This window comes from Coregonus clupeaformis, chromosome 9, assembly GCF_020615455.1.
Source record: "Coregonus clupeaformis isolate EN_2021a chromosome 9, ASM2061545v1, whole genome shotgun sequence".
Taxonomy (NCBI): Eukaryota; Metazoa; Chordata; class Actinopteri; order Salmoniformes; family Salmonidae; genus Coregonus; species Coregonus clupeaformis.
Window position 1 is genome coordinate 56,752,495 of NC_059200.1, and position 18,534 is coordinate 56,771,028.

At 41.9% G+C, this 18,534-nt stretch overlaps 1 protein-coding gene across 1 annotated transcript; it reads right to left on the reverse strand.

The window, feature by feature from the left end:
• Positions 1-3,538: 3,538 nt before the first annotated feature.
• LOC121574126 (ATP synthase subunit g, mitochondrial) lies at positions 3,539-17,919 on the reverse strand. Its single transcript, XM_041886733.2, has 3 exons — positions 17,787-17,919; positions 5,638-5,798; positions 3,539-3,739 (listed from the first exon to the last, which is right to left on the reverse strand). The coding sequence occupies exons 1-3, from the start codon at positions 17,836-17,838 to the stop codon at positions 3,641-3,643; spliced, it is 312 nt and encodes a 103-aa protein (XP_041742667.1). The 5' UTR covers positions 17,839-17,919; the 3' UTR covers positions 3,539-3,640.
• Positions 17,920-18,534: the final 615 nt, after the last annotated feature.

Below are 18,534 nucleotides of genomic sequence, written 5' to 3' on the forward strand. Positions count from 1 at the left end.
TGTTATAAACTACAGCCATTTTTCTACAAGGAATGTCAGTCAAATGGTTGAATTGACCCTCCCACCCAGTCTTTGGACCACCTGCCTTGGAAACCATAGACAACTAGCTAACAAGGGATGTTTTACGTCAGCTATGTGTATCAGCTAGCTATATATATTGTACTACTAGAGAATATTGGAATTAGAAGAAAGTTCTGCATATTGTTGGAGAGGCTAGCTAGCTACCTTTTCTCATTGTTGAGTTGCTAACATTTGGCAGCTTGGTACCGCCAACTAGCTAGCTAGCTTGCAAGTTTGCCATCTAACGTTAGCGAACGCTAGCTAGCAGATTTGGTCAGCCAGCAACGCCTAGCAACTAGCTAGCTGGGACAAGTGACTTCAGCTTTTGAACAAGTGAAATATCTGTCCTACATGTTCGAAGGACAAGTGGCTAAAAAAGTTCATGTCAAGCCCTGCTGTCTAGGATCTTCAATTGTGTTTCAGTCTGCAAAAACTGTTCTAGACAACTTCCTCTTTGACACAGTAGAGACAGTTGGAGGGGAGCATGGCCGGCCCGCTCATTAGGTAGGATAGGCGGCATTTTCTGAGCTAAACTGACCAAGACGGACCTCCAACAACAACACCTAAAACCTCACATAAGTCTGCCCAAAAACAATGACAATTTCTCTCAACCGGTGGCATATGGGCTTTTTAGGTAAGTGCTGATGCCGCCCTGTGATAAGCCGTGCCCACTTTGTCAAAGGCAGGTGCGCAAACTATTTTGCTTGTCCATTCCCAGTGAGACTCTCCAGGGTGCTGTTTGAGACAAACGTCGCTGCGGCGCTCCACCAACGTTCTGTCAAAAAAATTAACATAAATAATGTAGCAGATATAGGATATGGTAGAAAGAGTATGTGGCCTTTTCTGTAGCCTACAGGCTGGAGATCAAATGTATGACAATGTAATGAGGTGACACTTTCTACATGATGCCGGTTCCTCCGATCAAATAGCCTAACAAATGGCTCTCAATCAAATAAGAAATGTGCTGTCATGTTAACAAACAACATATCCTAAAAACAGGACAAAGTAAAATGGACAATATGGAATGGACAATCACAACTGTTGTCCAGGATTTTCACCCCATTGTCATGATCAGTGGTGTCAGGTTTGTATCTGTACATTTTTGACAAGCGGATCATAGCGAAAAATGTAATACTTCTGCATTTCTCACTGTGTAAACACATTGTAAATAGGCTCACGATAACTCCTGATAAAGTTGGGTAGCTGATACTCGGAGCTTAAATTGTTTTACAAAACGGTGGGCATTCATAAAATTCCATTGCGGGACAACATGGTAGGCTACACCTCAGTAAGCATGAGCCAACATCTTCTGGACATTTTTTGTGTGTTTTACAAACGGTAGGCTTACCACAGATGGGCATTCATAAAATGCAATTACAAGCAACACTGTAGCTACACCTCAGTAAGCACGGACCGATGCAGACGCCTTTCGGACGTCTTTTTTTTGTGCAGTCCGGACCGGCCTTGATTTCCACATCCACCCATAGACATTGGTTTTTGGTCCGGTCCAGACCAAATCTGAACCAATCATAGAAGTCTATGTTTGGTTCAGATTTTGTCCAGTCTGGACCAGCCTTGATTTGGCCAAACATAGACGTCTATAAATTACTTATTTTCAACTTCCATTCTGAACCAAACATGAACATGATTTCAACATCCAGAAAATATGTATTTCAACTTTGTTTTGCAGGTCTCAGCAGAACAGCAAGGACTGGCCCTGGAGGAGAGTTCAGTCCTATTCAAGGTGTCAGGTAAGTTGAGGACTCATTCATACTTCCCAGTCCCAGAATCAGATTCTCTGTCAATCAATCATTCAGCAAAATGATTGATTGGAAACCATGCGTTTGATACCATTCCACTCATCCCGCTCCAGCCATTACCACGAGCCCGTCCTCCCCAATTAAGGTGCCACCAACCTCCTGTGAACTGTACAGTGTACACCTAACACAGAAACTCACTCACAGCTTTTGGGAATTAGTCAATTAACAGGTTCACTCTTTCACTTCAGTGTCATTAACAAATCTGTCCATCAGAATTCACAGCAAAACTGAATACTGCATTGCAGTTACAGGATGTCCATCTAATCAAAGCTACTACTTTACCAACTTGTCTCTTCTGATGCAGGTTTGAGTCATGCTGGCCAGCGTCTATGAAAGACTCCAACAGTGTAGTGATAGTGTTCAACCACACCACCTGACGGAACTAGAGACATGGCACTACAAGTTAATCTCTTCACAGGGGCTGCATGACTGCCACTGTCTGCTGACGGCCCACCACAAACCTGGCAGTGGAGCAGATAACATAAGACCCAACCAGTGGAGGCTGGTGGGAGGAGCTATAGGAGGACAGGCTCAATTTAATGGCTGGAATGGGAAAATTGGAACAGTATCAAAAACACATGGAAACCACGTTTGACTCCGTTCCATAAATTCCATTACAATGAGCCCATCCTCCTATAGCCCCTCCCACCAGCTTCCACTGGACCCAACCTAGGTAGGCCTAAAAATCAACAAGCTCATCCTTGTGTGTTACATCATGTATAATTTGCTAATACATTAGCTTTTTTTTTCATTTGAATGACATTAGAAAGTTTCCAACGCTCCTGCTGCTAAAAGGAACCTTTTGTGAGTACATGCCATATCATGCGTCACTTCTTTAAAGACCGGCCATACGCCACTGCTGTTCGATTCATACCAGAGGCCACAATTGTCATTTGGATCTCTTAGACATGTTTTGGCATATGTGTGTGTAGCCTCACATTTGAACAGGTTACCGCTGATGCACTTAACCTAGAGGAGGATCCTGAGGATGTGCGCCAGGGGGTCCACAGGTACTTGGTCTACATACTGTCAGAGGACCGGGAGCAAGAGGTGGTGTCTATCATTAGTTAATATTGTGCCTTAGCGTCTTCATCCATCATCGCCGATGTTTGGATTTAGACTCCACTAAACGTACTCTGTAGTCAAAGGATCTGCAACCCCTTTGTCACTTCACCACAGCCCACCTCAGACATTTCTGTGCATGTCAGACAGTGGAGGCTCCTCAGAGGAGGAAGGGGAGGACCATCCTCCCCTCAGTGAATTTCATAAAAATTTAAGTTATTTGTCAACCTTCAACTGCACTTGGATATTTTGTTCACAGGAGGTTGGTGGCACCTTAATTGGGGAGGACGGCTCGTGGTAATGGCTGGAGCGGGTTAAGTGGAATGGTATTAAATACAAACACATGGTTTCCATGTGTTTGATGCCATTCTATTAACTCTGTTCCGGACATTATTATGAGCCGTCCTCCCCTCAGCAGAATCAGCTCCACTGATTTTGTTGTGTGTGTGTATATAAAAATGTCTACTTTTATAAACACTTTCCACTAAAAAGTCTCAGAATAATGTTGGCAACTTCAATATATTCGATAGAAGTCCTGAAGTGTCTAGGAAAAGACCTGATAATGAGTTGTAAATGTTCAAGTTACAGTGCAATAGTTCTTTAAACAATTGAAATTTTATTAATTGGATCTCCACAGTTGAGTTGGAAGTTAAGAGCGTGCAACACTCAGAGCAAAAAGCGACAGGACAGTCCAAAATTTAAACGGCGTATCCTACGATGCCTCCTTTCCCGATGCACTCTCCAATGTAGAACCACATCAGCACTTCAGTGCAGACCATTCCATTTCTGAACGCATCCTGTAACAAAAGCATATTGACATTGAGATTAATCCCAAACAAATACCAGTGAGTAACATCTAAAATCAACATGAGGATATTCAAGGACAAGAAACAGACAATTACATATTTCCCAAATGGTTAGGGTGTAGGCCTAATGTCTCCTCTAGTGGATTGTGGCTTCTTTCAAAGAATAACTTACTTTGATTATGAAGGGACTACTTGTAAGATTTGAGATAGGGAACATTGGTCGTGACCCAAGACTGCCTCGCAGGTCCCGGGACTGCCGCTCAGAAATATCAGCCCACCGAGAGAAGCAGATTTTCTAGAGCAGTGGTCACAAACCAGTCGATCGACCAAATATTTATGTAAAAAACCAACGATAAAGTCTTACCTTCTTATTTTTCTATTTGATTTGTCTAGGGCTGTTGGCTTTAGGCGCCCCCGATTCAGCTGCCCTGCGCACTGGGTAGGCGAACATTTGCCATTTTGAACCATTTCATGTGTCTGAAGGCACAAACTCTGCCTTCCACGCGGGACCAGAGAGCAAATCAAGTGCCATATAGGCCTACCACTTGCCAATCGGATGGCTCAGATGACCGTGTCTGCAGTAACGTAGCAGGCATAAAAGGAAGTTACAGCGAAGTTGATACTGAGATTTCTAAACCATGACTAGAGAGAGACTCAACGAATACAGCAAAGATTTGCCGTTTTCATGAGCGAGTTCATGTTTAAGTTCTTACTCAGCACTGTCAACACTTTGTTTAACACTTTTATAAGCCATAAAATGCACTTTCTTCCTATTTCAGAAAAGGTTCTAGAGTTGTTCTAGAGTTTTCCCTGTTAACACTATCAAAGTGTCCCTTTACTGTGGCAATTTTGACACGCAATATTAGCCACTTTCAAAGCAACATACCAAAACATGCAACAGATTTTGTTGTAGGCAGAACGCATCGGAGTAGGATTCTATTGCATTGACACACACTACTCAGCCCAAACTCTACACAGACAGGTGCCGCATAAACAATCAGAGCTGCAGTAGGCCTATATCCAAATAGACCATTGCCATATATGGATCTGTGCCACTTACGTTGAACTGGACTGTTTACAGCATCAGCAGTCATGAGTAGATGCGCTTGTTTCGAGATCAAAGCGAGAGCTGCATGTAGCCACGTGTGCACATTTTGTTCATATCCTTTGCTAGTTAGTGAGTTATTATCCCAGTTATAGATCATTTGTAGTCAGCAACAGGGGAGTGATTGCTTCTTACAAGAGCACACAACGTATACATTTCTAGACATCTTTGAAAGCATATTTTTGTCTTAAAAAGGGGCAGTGTTGTATTTTGAGACAGGCTTGCATAAGTTAAGTAGCCAATAGGCAGAGGGCAGCATAATTTGTCTGATTCTCTGTAATAATGGTATGGGAATAATAATAATACATTTTATTTTGTAAAGTGGTTTCTTGCATCAAACAACATTTTCAGTCACCTCCTTGTCTGAAGGAAAAGTGGATAAACAGGTTGATGTCAAGCCCTGCATGTTCTTTTTTTCCCAAAAGTCTCATGGAATGTAGGTCTACATTGAACACCACACATTGGATGCTACTGTAGGCTGAATTATAGAACAGCTATTTCCATGTTAAAATGTTATGGGATGCATTTTCTACATTGTTTTTGATGGTAGGCCTACATTATGATCAAATAGCCACAGTCCAGCCTCAGTGTTCACAGTAAATGTGCGCTGGAAGTTGCACAGAACTTTCACAACGTTTTGAAATTTGCTCAGTGACTAATTGTTTGAGGGAACATTGGTCACAACACCCACATTCAGAGAGCCAACGGCCAAAAGAAAGTACTAGCTAGCTACTTACACAGAAATGCATTGATTTAACCTCAAGCAAATCTTCTCAGTTCTCACCTTCACTGTGGTCTGTCCAAGGCGTCCACTGTTGACACCGGTGAGGATGTTCTTGATTCCTGCAATGGCCTGGGGAATCTCGGCAGGGGAAGGGGGCACAAGCTCGACTTTAGCGTAGTGCCAGAAGGTCGCTAGCCGGGGCTTGGAGTAGGTGGCAGCGGCTGAAAAAACAAAATGTACACGCCATGTCATGAAATGTGTCCTCTGCTGCACGCTGCTGGGTCAAGCGAGACAAGAAACATTAGCTAATGTTAGATATAAATTTACAGGTGAGACAGATAGGTGACTCAGAGAGCTTGTCAGAACAACTGCCTAAGATTGACATTTAGCTAGTTAGGTAGCCAAGTTACCTAGCTAGCTAACAAATTAGTACTATCTACTAAAATGTGTTACCACATCTAGCTAACTAGCTAGCCAACACTCATTTGTAGACAATTTATTATTCGAGATTGATGGTGACTTGGCTACACTGAGTGTACAAAACATTAAGAACACTGCTCTTTCCATGACAGACTGACCAGGTGAAAGCTACGATTCCTTATTGATGTCACTTGTTAATCTGTGTAGATGAAGGGGAGGAGACCGGTGAAATAAGGATTTTGAAGCCTTGAGACATGGCTTGGTATGTGTGCCATTCAGAGGGTGAATGGGCAAGACAAAATATATAAGTTAGGCTGGACAATAGAACGAGTCAAAATTCACCCAAGGCTGAAAAACGGTCAAAGAACACTAGCGCGAGACCATAGCAAATTAATTGAAACAAACCGTCGCTGAGCCTCTTTTGACTGGAATGATCCTTAGAATTCAATTTCCCCTAAATGGCACCAAAAAAATGTATACCTTTTCATTTCACCACTACAATCTGTTTTTAGGACAAAACTGAAAAATAACAACTTGTGTAGAAAGTAAACACCCGCACATCGATGGTGCCAAGTGTGCATATGTCTGCATAACAAGGAAGTAGGAAATAAATGGCAACTTCTGACTATTTCTGGTCTAGCGATCGATGGCAACGGAGTACACTGCCCAGCCTTACATAATTAGAAAGAGATTCTCATGATTAAAATGGTGTCCTACTTGGAGAAAAAAAATCTAAATATACACATTGTGAGATATTTGGCAAAATATACCAGCATGCCTCTCCATAGGAAAACAATGGGGGGAGCTCAGCGTTACAAAGGCAAAAAGTATTTTGGGGCTAGCATTTGATGACAACAGAGTACGCTGCCCAGTCTTACATAATTAGAAAGAGGAGATTCTCATGATTACAATGGTGCCCGACTTGCAAAAAATGTAAATATACACATTGCGAGATATTTTGTGAAATAAAACAGACATACCTATATTTCCCCTATAGGAAACAATGGGACAATCTCACAGTTCCATTAGTACTTTTTGTAGTTGTTGATGTTTTAACTACCAGCAATTGGTAACAGCAATGTACGCGGCCCAAACTTACATCATTGGAAATAATAGGTTATCCTGATTTTAAATGGTGTAGAACTTCAAACCATTAAAATACCATACATTGAGATATTTGGCAAAATAGACAGACATGTCCATATTTCCCCAAAACAATGGCAGTCTGAAAGTTCTAAGAACAGTCTTTTATTTAACCAGCTCGCCATTTATCTACTACCATTTGCCTTTGTGTTTAACACTTTGTGGTTTGTAATCTACCGGTTAAGAGCGTTGGGCAGTAACTGAAAGGTGGCTGGTTCGAATCCCCGAACGGACTAGATGAAAACTCTGTCGATGTACCCTTGAGCAAGGCACTTAATCCTAGTCGCTCTGGATAAGAGCATCTGCTAAATGACTAAAATGTAAATGTAAACTAGGCCTCTGTGAAAGCGTGGCAATAACTTATTAACTTTTAATTATTCACAGATCTACTCCTCTGATGGCAGGCAGCACACTCCTGAAAATGAACTGCTCAGCAAAGCAAAGGCTCTTTTGAGAGCTACCAGTGTCTGTGTTTATATGTTAAGGGTGTGCTACTTTGCCAGATAATGTCACCCATCTAAATAGTTTTTATTTTTATTTTAAGAATTAACTAAATGTATGGTGTTTGTCAGTTTCATTGTTTGTTATGCTATACATTTATTTTAGTTTTTATTTAACTAGGCAAGTCAGTTAAGAACAAATTCTTATTTACAATGAAGGCCTACCAAAAGGCAAAAGGCCTCCTGCGGGACACAGTGGCTGGGATTAAAATATATATATTTATATACACACTACAGGTCAAAAGTTTTAGAACACCTAATCATTCATGGGTTTTTCTTTATTTTTACTATTTTCTACACTGTAGAATAATAGTGAAGACATCAAAACTATGAAATAAAACATATGGAATAATGTAGTAACCAAAAAAGTGTTAAACAAAGCAAAATACATTTTATATTTGAGATTCTTCAAATAGCCACCATTTGCCTTGATGACAGCTTTGCACACTCTTGGCATTCTCTCAACCAGCTTCATGAGGTAGTCACCTGGAATGCAGTTCAATTAACAGGTGTGCCTTCTTAAAACTTAATTTGTGGAATTTATTTCCTTCTTAATGCATTTGAGCCAATCAGTTGTGTTGTGACAAGGTAGGGGGAGTATACAGAAGATGGTATTTTACCAAATAGGGCTATGTCCATATTATGGAAAGAACAGCTCAAATAAGCAAAGAGAAACGACAGTCCAAATAAGCAAAGAGAAACGACAGTCCAAATAAGCAAAGAGAAACAACAGTCCATCATTACTTTAAGACATGAAGGTCAGAAAGTTTATTCAAGTCCAGTCGCAAAAACCATCAAGAAATTGCAGCCCAAATAAACGGATCACAGAGTTCAAGTAACAGACATCTCAACATCAACTGTTCAGAGGAGACTGTGAATCAGGCCTTCACGGTCAAATTGCTGCAAATAAACTGCTACTAAAAAGGACACCAATAAGAATAAGAGACTTGCTTGGCCCAAGAAACACAAGCAATGGACATTAGACCAGTGGAAATGTGTCCTTTGGTCTGGGGTCCAAATTGGAGATTTCTGTCTTTGTGAGACGTGGTGTAGGTGAACGGATGATCTCTGCATGTGTATTTCCCACCGTAAAGCATGGAGGAGGCGGTGTTATGGTGTGGGGGTGCTTTGATGGTGACACTGTCTGTGAATTATTTAGAATTCACATTTAATCAGCATGGCTACCACAGCATTCTGCAGCAATACGTCATACCATCTGGTTTCGGCTTAGTGGGACTACCATTTGTTTTTCAACAGGACAATGACCCAACACACCTCCAGGCTGTGTAAGGGCTATTTTACCAAGAAGGAGGGTGATGGAGTGCTGCATCAGATGACCTGGCCTCCACAATCCCCCGACCTCAACCAAATTGAGATGGTTTGGGATGTCGGACCGCAGAGTGAAGGAAAAGCAGCCAACAAGTGCTCAGCAGGTGGGAACTCCTTCAAGGCTGTTGGAAAAGCATTCCAGGTGAAGCTGGTTGAGAGAATGCCAAGAGTGTGCAAAGCTGTCATCAAGGCAAAGGGTGGCTATTTGAAGAATCTCAAATATAAAATATATATTGATTTGTTTAACACTTTTTTGGTTACTATATGATTCCATGTGTTATTTCATAGTTTTGATGTATGCACTATTACTCTACAATGTAGAAAATAGTAAAAATAAAGAAAAACCCATGAATGAGTAGGTGTTCTAAAACGTTTGACCGGGGGGTTGGGGGGTTGAAGAGAGGGAGAGAGATATTATATATAATTGATATATAAACTCAGCAAAAAAAGAAACGTCCCTTAAACCATAAACAATTAATGAACATGCTCCTGTGGAACGGTCGTTTAGACACTAACAGCTTACAGACGGTAGGCAATTAAGGTCACAGTTATGAAAACTTAGGACACTAAAAGAGGCCTTTCTACTGACTCTGAAAAACACCAAAAGAAAGATGCACAGGGTCCCTGCTCATCTGCGTGAACGTGGCTTAGGCATGCTGCCAGGGCAATAAATTGCAATGTCCGTACTGTGAGACGCCTAAGACAGCGCTACAGGGAGACAGGACGGACAGCTGATCGTCCTCGCTGTGGCAGACCACGTGTAACACCTGCACAGGATCGGTACATCCGAACATCAGACCTGCGGGACAGGTACAGGATGGCAACAACAACTGCCTGAGTTACACCAGGAACGCACAATCCCTCCATCAGTGCTCAGACTGTCCGCAATAGGCTGAGAGAGGCTGGACTGAGGGCTTGTAGGCCTGTTGTAAGGCAGGTCCTCACCAGACATCACCGGCAACAACGTCGCCTATGGGCACAAACCCACCGTTGCTGGACCAGACAGGACTGGCAAAAAGTGCTCTTCACTGACGAGTCATGGTTTTGTCTCACCAGGGGTGATGGTCGGATTCGCGTTTATCGTTGAAGGAATGAGCGTTACACCAAGGCCTGTACTCTGGAGCGGGATCAATTTGGAGGTGGAGGGTCCGTCATGGTCTGGGGCAGTGTGTCACAGCATCATCGGACTGAGCTTGTTGTCATTGCAGGCAATCTCAACGCTGTGCGTTACAGGGAAGACATCCTCCTCCCTCATGTGGAACCCTTCCTGCAGGCTCATCCTGACATGACCCTCCAGCATGACAATGCCACCAGCCATACTGCTCGTTCTGTGCATGATTTCCTGCAAGACACAAATGTCAGTGTTCTGCCATGGCCAGCGAAGAGCCCAGATCTCAATCCCATTGAGCACGTCTGGGACCTGTTGGATCGGAGGGTGAGGGCTAGGGCCATTCTCCACAGAAATGTCTGGGAACTTGCAGGTGCCTTGGTGGAAGAGTGGGGTAGAGTGGGGTAACATCTCACAGCAAGAACTGGCAAATCTGGTGCAGTCCATGAGGAGGAGATGCCCTGCAGTACTTAATGCAGCTGGTGGCCACACCAGATACTGACTGTTACTTTTGATTTTGACCCCCCTTTGTTCAGGGACACATTACTCAATTTCTGTTAGTCACAGGTCTGTGGAACTTGTTCAGTTTATGTCTCAGTTGTTGAATCTTGTTATGTTCATAAAGATATTTACACATGTTAAGTTTGCTGAAAGTAAACGCAGTTGACAGTGAGAGGACCTTTCTTTTTTTGCTGAGTTTATATGACCAAACACACATCACAACAAGAGAGACAACAACATAAAGAGAGACCTAAAACAACAACATAGCATGGCAGCAACACACGACAACACAGCATGGTGGCAAACCAACATGAAAACAACATGATAGCAACACAACATGGTAGCAGAACAAGACATGGTACAAACGTTATTGTGCACAGACAACAGCACAAAGGGCAAGAAGGTAGAGACAACAATACATCACGAGAAGCAGCCACAACTGTCAGAAAAGAGTGTCCATGATTGAGTCTTTGAATGAAGAGATTGAGATAAAAAAAAGTATTTAACAGGAAAACTCCTGCGCGCACTTTTTTCTGTCCCTTTCCACACTGCTAACGCAAGACGAAGGACTGAAAAAGCATTTAACGATTCATGTTTATTACCTGTTTTGATGCTTGTGTTTAGAAATTATACTTCATTACTTTAACGATGATCAATATCCCTGAACATTAATTCAGTCACCTCTGGTCGACAAAAACGTTTTTTTCTCTAGTACATTCATTGTCAAATTCATCAACCAGCATCGACCCGCTATGCCTTCTTGAAAAAGTACCAACTCAACAAGCCGGCCAAAAGCTTGTGCCGTCAGTGGCAGCGAGCACTCTGCCTTCTCGCGCAAGCGAGGGGCATGTTGAGGTAAATTTGCTAACCGCAAGGGTTGCATGATGTAATTTATTGGCGGGCTGGAAGATGCACTAGTCTTTTCTATTCCGAGGCTGTTTACTCCCAATATGATACGTTAAGAGGGTGTTTTTATAATCATGTCTACTAGGGTTGAGGTTAGCGCATCTGAGTAGTGATTGCTTGGCCGGGGTTCAATACCTACTATAGTCACTCTTTTTTTGCTCACCCAAAAGCAACACAGGCCTAATATGAGATATATAGCTAACTGTAAAGTAAAGAGTGACCATTTTAGAAAATTGGTTGCATGCTATTTTACGTCAATCGTATTGCTGTTATAGCCTATAACTGATGCTTCGCGGTCTTATGCTGCCATCTATTAGAAATATTTAGCAATTCAAAGTTATTAATTCACATAAAGACATTGGTGAGCCAGCTGAGAAATAAAGTGTATTTTTCTTATTAATTCCTGAGATCAGTCTCAAACCTGCCGTCATGACTTGCCCTCACGGGCTGAGGATCAAAGATGCCTGCTAGGCAAAGGTTTGAACACCCCCTTTCCTGGGGGCCAGTTTTATGACCGGTCGTAAATTCCTTGCAGAAACGTTCTTTTCCGTGCCATTGAGTATTGGGAGAGGGAATTTCCCTGTGAGACAAAGGAAGTCTTCCCGCAAAGACTCCAACATCCAAAAGTGGATAATGAAACAATATTCCTACTTAAAATAATGTGGGAAATGGTCGGTGGGTACTTAAAGAACAATCATGTCAAATTCGTTAATATGTTGTGATGTCATTAAAGACAGTGGAGGTGGAACAACATAAGTGTATCTCTGGGGGTGTACACTTCCCAGTTATGAGGTTTGCATCTAATTGTTGTACAACATGAATGACTAAACTGAATAATACTTTTGTGAAGATACATGTGATTTTAGCATTCTAGATGAGATTATCGTTTTCCATATTGATTTGTTCTTGGTCAGTGGCCACACCCAGATGAGCACAAACATGATGGAACGCCCCTTTTACCCCGAGTGCATAAAAAGCCTTGAAAAACAAATTAACATCAGACGTGAAGCGTGAGCTAAATGTTACAAAATTGTTTAAAAAACAAACTCCATTACCAAAGGAAGACCAAGCAGATTACGGTATAAGCCGGATGTTGCAAATGGTTGAATTTCTACCAGACCAGGAAGCGTGAAGCTACACATTACAAAATGGTTAGACCAGAAAGACCAGAAAACGTGAGACGTTAATCCACACGTTTGAAATGGAGAAACTCTGAAACGCTCAACCTCTACACGAGGTGAAGAACAAGACAATGCACTAGACCTTATCATTTCAGTCTGCAGCTGGCATGTATAACCGTCTAGAGAACTTTCACTAAAGACACGAGTTGGGAAGGACAATCCCTCTCAGACAACCGCTGGTACATCTGAAGTATCCATTCTAACCACAACTAAGACCAGAAACTCTACCAAGGACATTGGGATCTCTGGTGGGCAAACCAGAGTCCTACATCATCAACTCAACTATCGAGGACAGCTACACGTAAATACGTTGCATTTATAATCCGAATGAGCGTTTAGTGGGGTTTTAAGCATTTGTATTTCCGTGAGCGTAGTTTCCAAAGTAACCACGATAGTTTGAATCTCTCTCTCCCTTCCGCTCTGACCCTCCTTCTACCCAAGCATTCATGCTATTGTTAGTCCAGTCCACTAGGGACCTGTTTTCATTGTATTACGTTAGTAATGAATAACCTGTGTGTTTGTTTTGTGTTATTATTTAGTTAGTAAATAAATAAATAATTAAGCCAATTTGTGTATTGCTGATTCATCAATAAGGTTAGGGTTCTTGCAAGTTCAAGGATTATGTGACGTTCAGAATGAGACTGATAAGACGTAATTATTTAATAAGTGACTTATCGATATATATCTTCTAAAAGTTTAATTGGGGAGATGGTAACTCGTTAAACAACTTCTTCCATGGTGCCCCAAATTCCTAATGAGATAATTGTTACATGATTCATTTAATCGAGTGACAATTAAACATAGTTAGGTGATTCGATAAATAACAGTCATACATTAAAGTCAGTCACGTCACAACACTGCCCCACCTATCCCAGCCAATTGCTGGACTTTCACATATAGGTTACTAGGTCACACCCAGTTCAAACCACATTTGAAAAATAAAATGTGGCTTGTTTATCAAGTGTTCCGCCTTGCAATAATAAATATCATAAAATAACTAATTTAAAAAAAACTGCAAAATGCTTACATAGGTTTTGATTTAAAAAAAAATCAAAATGCTATTTAGTACTATGATGGTATTTACTAACATAATATTATTACAAAAATAGTTTCTAAAAGTATTCTAGGCTACCCTACCCAAGAATTAGGGTTAGGGTTTAAGGTTAAGGTTATACCTATTGCTAGGGGTTAGGGCTAAAATAGGTTATACCTTTATATGCGTCTCCTGAGTGGCGCAGTGGTCTAAGGCACTGCATCGCAGTGCTAACTGTGCCACTAGAGATCCTGGTTCGAATCCAGGCTCTGTCGCAGCCGGCCGCGACCGGGAGACTCATGGGCGGCGCACAATTGGCCCAGCGTCGTCCAGGGTAGGGGAGGGAATGGCCGGCAGGGATGTAGCTCAGTTGATAGAGCATGGCGTTTGCAACGCCAGGGTTGTGGGTTCGATTCCCACGGGGGGCCAGTATAAAAAAATATGTATTCACTAACTGTAAGTCGCTCTGGATAAGAGCGTCTGCTAAATGACTAAAATGTAAATGTAAATGTTATAGTTAGGGTTGCCATTAGGGTTAGAAAAATGGTGACCATTACAGCTATAGGTGCATTGTGTTACCAGGCAGGGTTAGGGTTATAGATAGGGTTACCATTACAGCTGTAAGTGCATTGTGTTACCAGTCAGAGTTACAGTTAGTATTAGAATTAGGGTTAAGGCTAAAATAGGTTTAGTGTTTTTAAGGCAACAAAAACTGTATGGGTTTATATCTCTTGCTCCTCCCTGTGGCCTTCTGTGGGTACTACATAACACACTTGCTAGGCTCATAATCTGAGGTAGCTACTGCGTCAGATCTACAAATCAATGAGCTAGACCTATCCATCAGTGAACCTGCGCAGCATTTGCTCAATTCGATGCCTACGAACAAACAGATTTCGACGCATATCAAATTACCCAGCAGCCATTTAGAAACAACAAATCATCAAAATAAAAAGGTTATTTCTTCATTTAACATTTACATTTACATTTTAGTCATTTAGCAGACGCTCTTATCCAGAGCGACTTACAGTTAGTGAATACATTTTTTTTTTTATACTGGCACAACCCTGGCGTTGCAAACGCCATGCTCTATCAACTGAGCTACATCCCTGCCGGCCATTCCCTCCCCTACCCTGGACGACGCTGGGCCAATTGTGCGCCGCCCATGAATCTCCCGGTCGCGGCCGGCTGCGACAGAGCCTGGATTCGAACCAGGATCTAGTGGCACAGTTAGCACTGCGATGCAGTGCCTTAGACCACTGCGCCACTCAGGATTTAAAAATGTATTCTGGCTGTTTAAATCGGCCACGTCTTGAAAAAGAGGACAGGGAACAGGGACATGCATTTTATACAGGTTTACACCTTTTTCTGAAAAAAATAATGGTTAACCACGACCAGAAAATGTTTAACGTTTGATGGCTATGCGCCAGCCATCGTTAGCACTGTGGGTCACAACAACGTGTACCCAGGCAAACAGTGAGCTTGCTTATGGAACACCGTTTGGGTCTTTGCGTGTCAAAAAAGATACGTCAAATAATACAATTCTACTATAGAATGCTGTGTGCTGAAATAGCATGTGCAAGCCAAGCATCACCACTACGATCAGTAGCACTGTAAAAGCTGTACAAAAAAAAGAAAAATCTGCAAACTAGCACACACCGGCCACCAACGATATGTTTAGAATAGCGCGTTGGTAATAATGCATTATTTGTTCGAAAACATCTGTGTTAGCATTTGAAATAAGATCAGGATCAAACGAGCAGGATCAAAACATTTTGCAAATATCTTTGATACAGATGTTATTAGCAACTTCTGGGGTAGCTAGCTAGCTTAGTAACATTACCTAGCTAACACCAATGCAACTCAAGTTAGCCTGAAAACAATGACCAATAGAAATTGCAGTCATTTTCAATATTCTTAGCAATGACTTAGGAATCCATGTGAGTAAGTATTAGCTAGGTAGCCACTTGAACTTCAGTTTATGGAAAAAACTAGCTAGTCAGCTACTTAACCCTGTTGCCCAAAGCTAACGTTATAAGCTGCCAGTAAACTTCACCTGGCTGGTGAGGCTTGACCGGACCGGGTTATGTGTTGTGAAAATAGCCACAATAAGGATTAGCCACAATAGTGGCATTTGCAGTTTGCCATCAAAATAAAAGTACCTCTTTGAAAGTGACGCAGAAGGTTACAAATTGGTGAAATCATGCAATATTTACACTAGATAATGTTAAACAAAGTTGGAATGTGGAGCAATGAAATGGGGTATCAGTCTACTCGTTGACACCCACAGAACAGAACTGTGAAGAGTTTACGCAAATATTAGTGTTTTAGCTCTTATCGCATGTGAAATAACCTCCCCAGTCAACCTACTGTGCGTATTGACATTCATATTGCACTGTACAGCCTTACCAAAGGATTGGGGATCAATGAAATGTGGTGTCAGTCAAGAGCTTTTTTCCCAACGTCCTTCTCAGAGTTATCAAACTCCAAAACATCCAGATTGTATTGTTTTTCCTCTGTAATAGGGTTCAATACACATAGTAGGGTGACTGGTACAATAAATGTGGCCGCAATAAGAGCTACGACGCTAATGTTCTCTGGGTGTCACTGAGTAGACTGATACCATATGTCATTGATCCATAGGTACGGCTTTACAGTGAAATAAATATGCCCCCAACGCAATTCTAGTCTAATATATCCAGTGTGATCTTTTTTGACACTCAAAGACCCAAACGGCGTTCCATACTTGCTTACCAAGTAGCCGTAACCTTGTTAATAATAAGTTACCTGAGGAAAGCCTCCGAGTTCAACGTGGGCAGGTCTCATTGCCAACAATAGCGAAGCAGGCATTGTGACGTAGACAATGGGCTGGGAATAGAACGTTCCGAAGGCGAGTTGGCAGAATTTAGCTAGTATTCAGACCCCTCTAGCAACACATTTTCAAAAAAGCGACTAGCGACAAATCTAGCGACTTTTTCTAGTGTTACTGGAGACTCTGACGTGAAAGCAGGTATCGTTCTTACTCTTCTCAATGAGCAGTGGGTGGGGGCCCAACCCCTGTCCCAAAGCACTCACAGTCCTCGCGCAGCTTTTTGTCTCTCCCATGACATTATTCCTCTCTCCTACAGCGTCCATCACAATTACATGCACATGGGCAATTATGCAAATTAGGCGATGACGTCATTTAGCGACTTCTAGGACAGCCAATAGCTACTTTCCTTACTGAGGAGTTGGCAACACTGCGAGTTGGTGCCACGGTGCTCAATATAACTAATAGGAGCTGGCAGGGTGAAAAATGCCCTAAAACAAGGCCTGTTACTTCACAATTGTGGTCCTCTGTAGCTCAGCTGGTAGAGCACGGCGCTTGTAATGGCAAGGTAGTGGGTTCGATCCCCGGGACCACCCCATACACAAAAATGTATGCACGCATTACTAAGTCGCTTTGGATAAAAGCGTCTGCTAAATGGCATATTATTATTTATATATTATTATTATAACCAGCTGGGACATCTGGTAATATTATGAAACTGGGCTCCACGACGGATGCAATATACTAGTTATCAGAAAAAAGCGTTGTTAAAAATGTCATGTGTCCATCCTATTTAAGTGCCTTTTAACGGGGTATGGTGTCAGGTGCACCGGTTTGTGTCAAGAATTGCAACACTACTGGGTTTTTCAAGCTCAACAGTTTCCCGTGTGGATCACGAATGGTCCACCACCCAAAGGACATCCAGCCAACTTGACACAGCTGTGGGAAGCATTGGCGTCAACATGGGACAACATCCCTTTGGAACGCTTTCGACACCTTGTTGAGTCCATGCCCCGACGAATTGAGTCTGAGGGCAACAGGTGGGGCTGCAACTCAATATTAGGAAGGTGTTCTTAATGTTTTGTACACTAAGTAGTTAGGTAGCTAGCTGCAGCCGGCAAGATGCGCTAAGCTGTAACGTAGCTAGCTGTAACGTAGCTAGCTAACTGTTAGCATAGCCACCCATGCCAGCTTGACTGTAAACTTGAATACAATAACATGCATGTTTTAATAGAGTCGGCGTTAAACGTAGCTTATGTCTAAATACAATAATTTAACTTACCTCCGATCAAAGTAGGTACTTTGGCCACCAGTTTCTGGACTGCCTGTGCCATGATGGTTTGAGTAATTTTCACGACTCTATCGGCTATTTGCTGCAACTGAAAGTCACCTCCAGCTAAAAGGACCCCTCAAGTGTGGCTGCCTTATGATTTGCCTGAACTGAAATAGCTGCAGAGCTCAGTGTTGCCAACTAATTTTCAGGGGAAGTTGCTAGAGGCAGGTCGATTTGTTGCTAAAAGTTGCTAAATGACGTTGTGATGTCATTGCTCGATGACGCCATTACGTAATAACGAAAACCTGCGTCATTACGTAGAATACACATTAATGTTAGTCAAATCGACTGCCATCTCAGTGACAAATATGATTTAACATTTGTTAGTTTAGATTTGTTTGTTTATCACATTTTTATTTGTAAAAGTAATATAAACACAAAACATTTTATATGATCAGATATTTTTATTTTTAAACACAACACATTGAATTATTGAACAATTACACATTATTGAACATTTACATTTTTTGTATTTTCTTATTAACTAGTAAACCTACACATTCTGAACAATTATAGTTTTAAGCAGTGTATTGGTAGTTAACATGCTACCTAACTGATCAACAATTATAGGTACAAGCTAATAACAAGGTATATATGCTATCTTATTGAACAAGTAACTTAACTCAAATAATGATGTGTGCGCTAGGCATCTCTCTCCAGCTCCTTGGCTGGCCTGCTGCTGCCTGTGCACGAGCTG

Bases quoted from the DNA above. Each gene is read 5' to 3' on its own strand.
- LOC121574126 (XM_041886733.2), bottom strand. From the start codon at position 17,838: ATGGCACAGGCAGTCCAGAAACTGGTGGCCAAAGTACCTACTTTGATC. The intron at 5,799-17,786 runs GTAAGTTAAATT...TTGTTTTTTCAG, and splicing joins AGTACCTACTTTGATCGGAG to CCGCTGCCACCTACTCCAAG. The intron at 3,740-5,637 runs GTGAGAACTGAG...CTTTTGTTACAG, and splicing joins TTGGACAGACCACAGTGAAG to GATGCGTTCAGAAATGGAAT.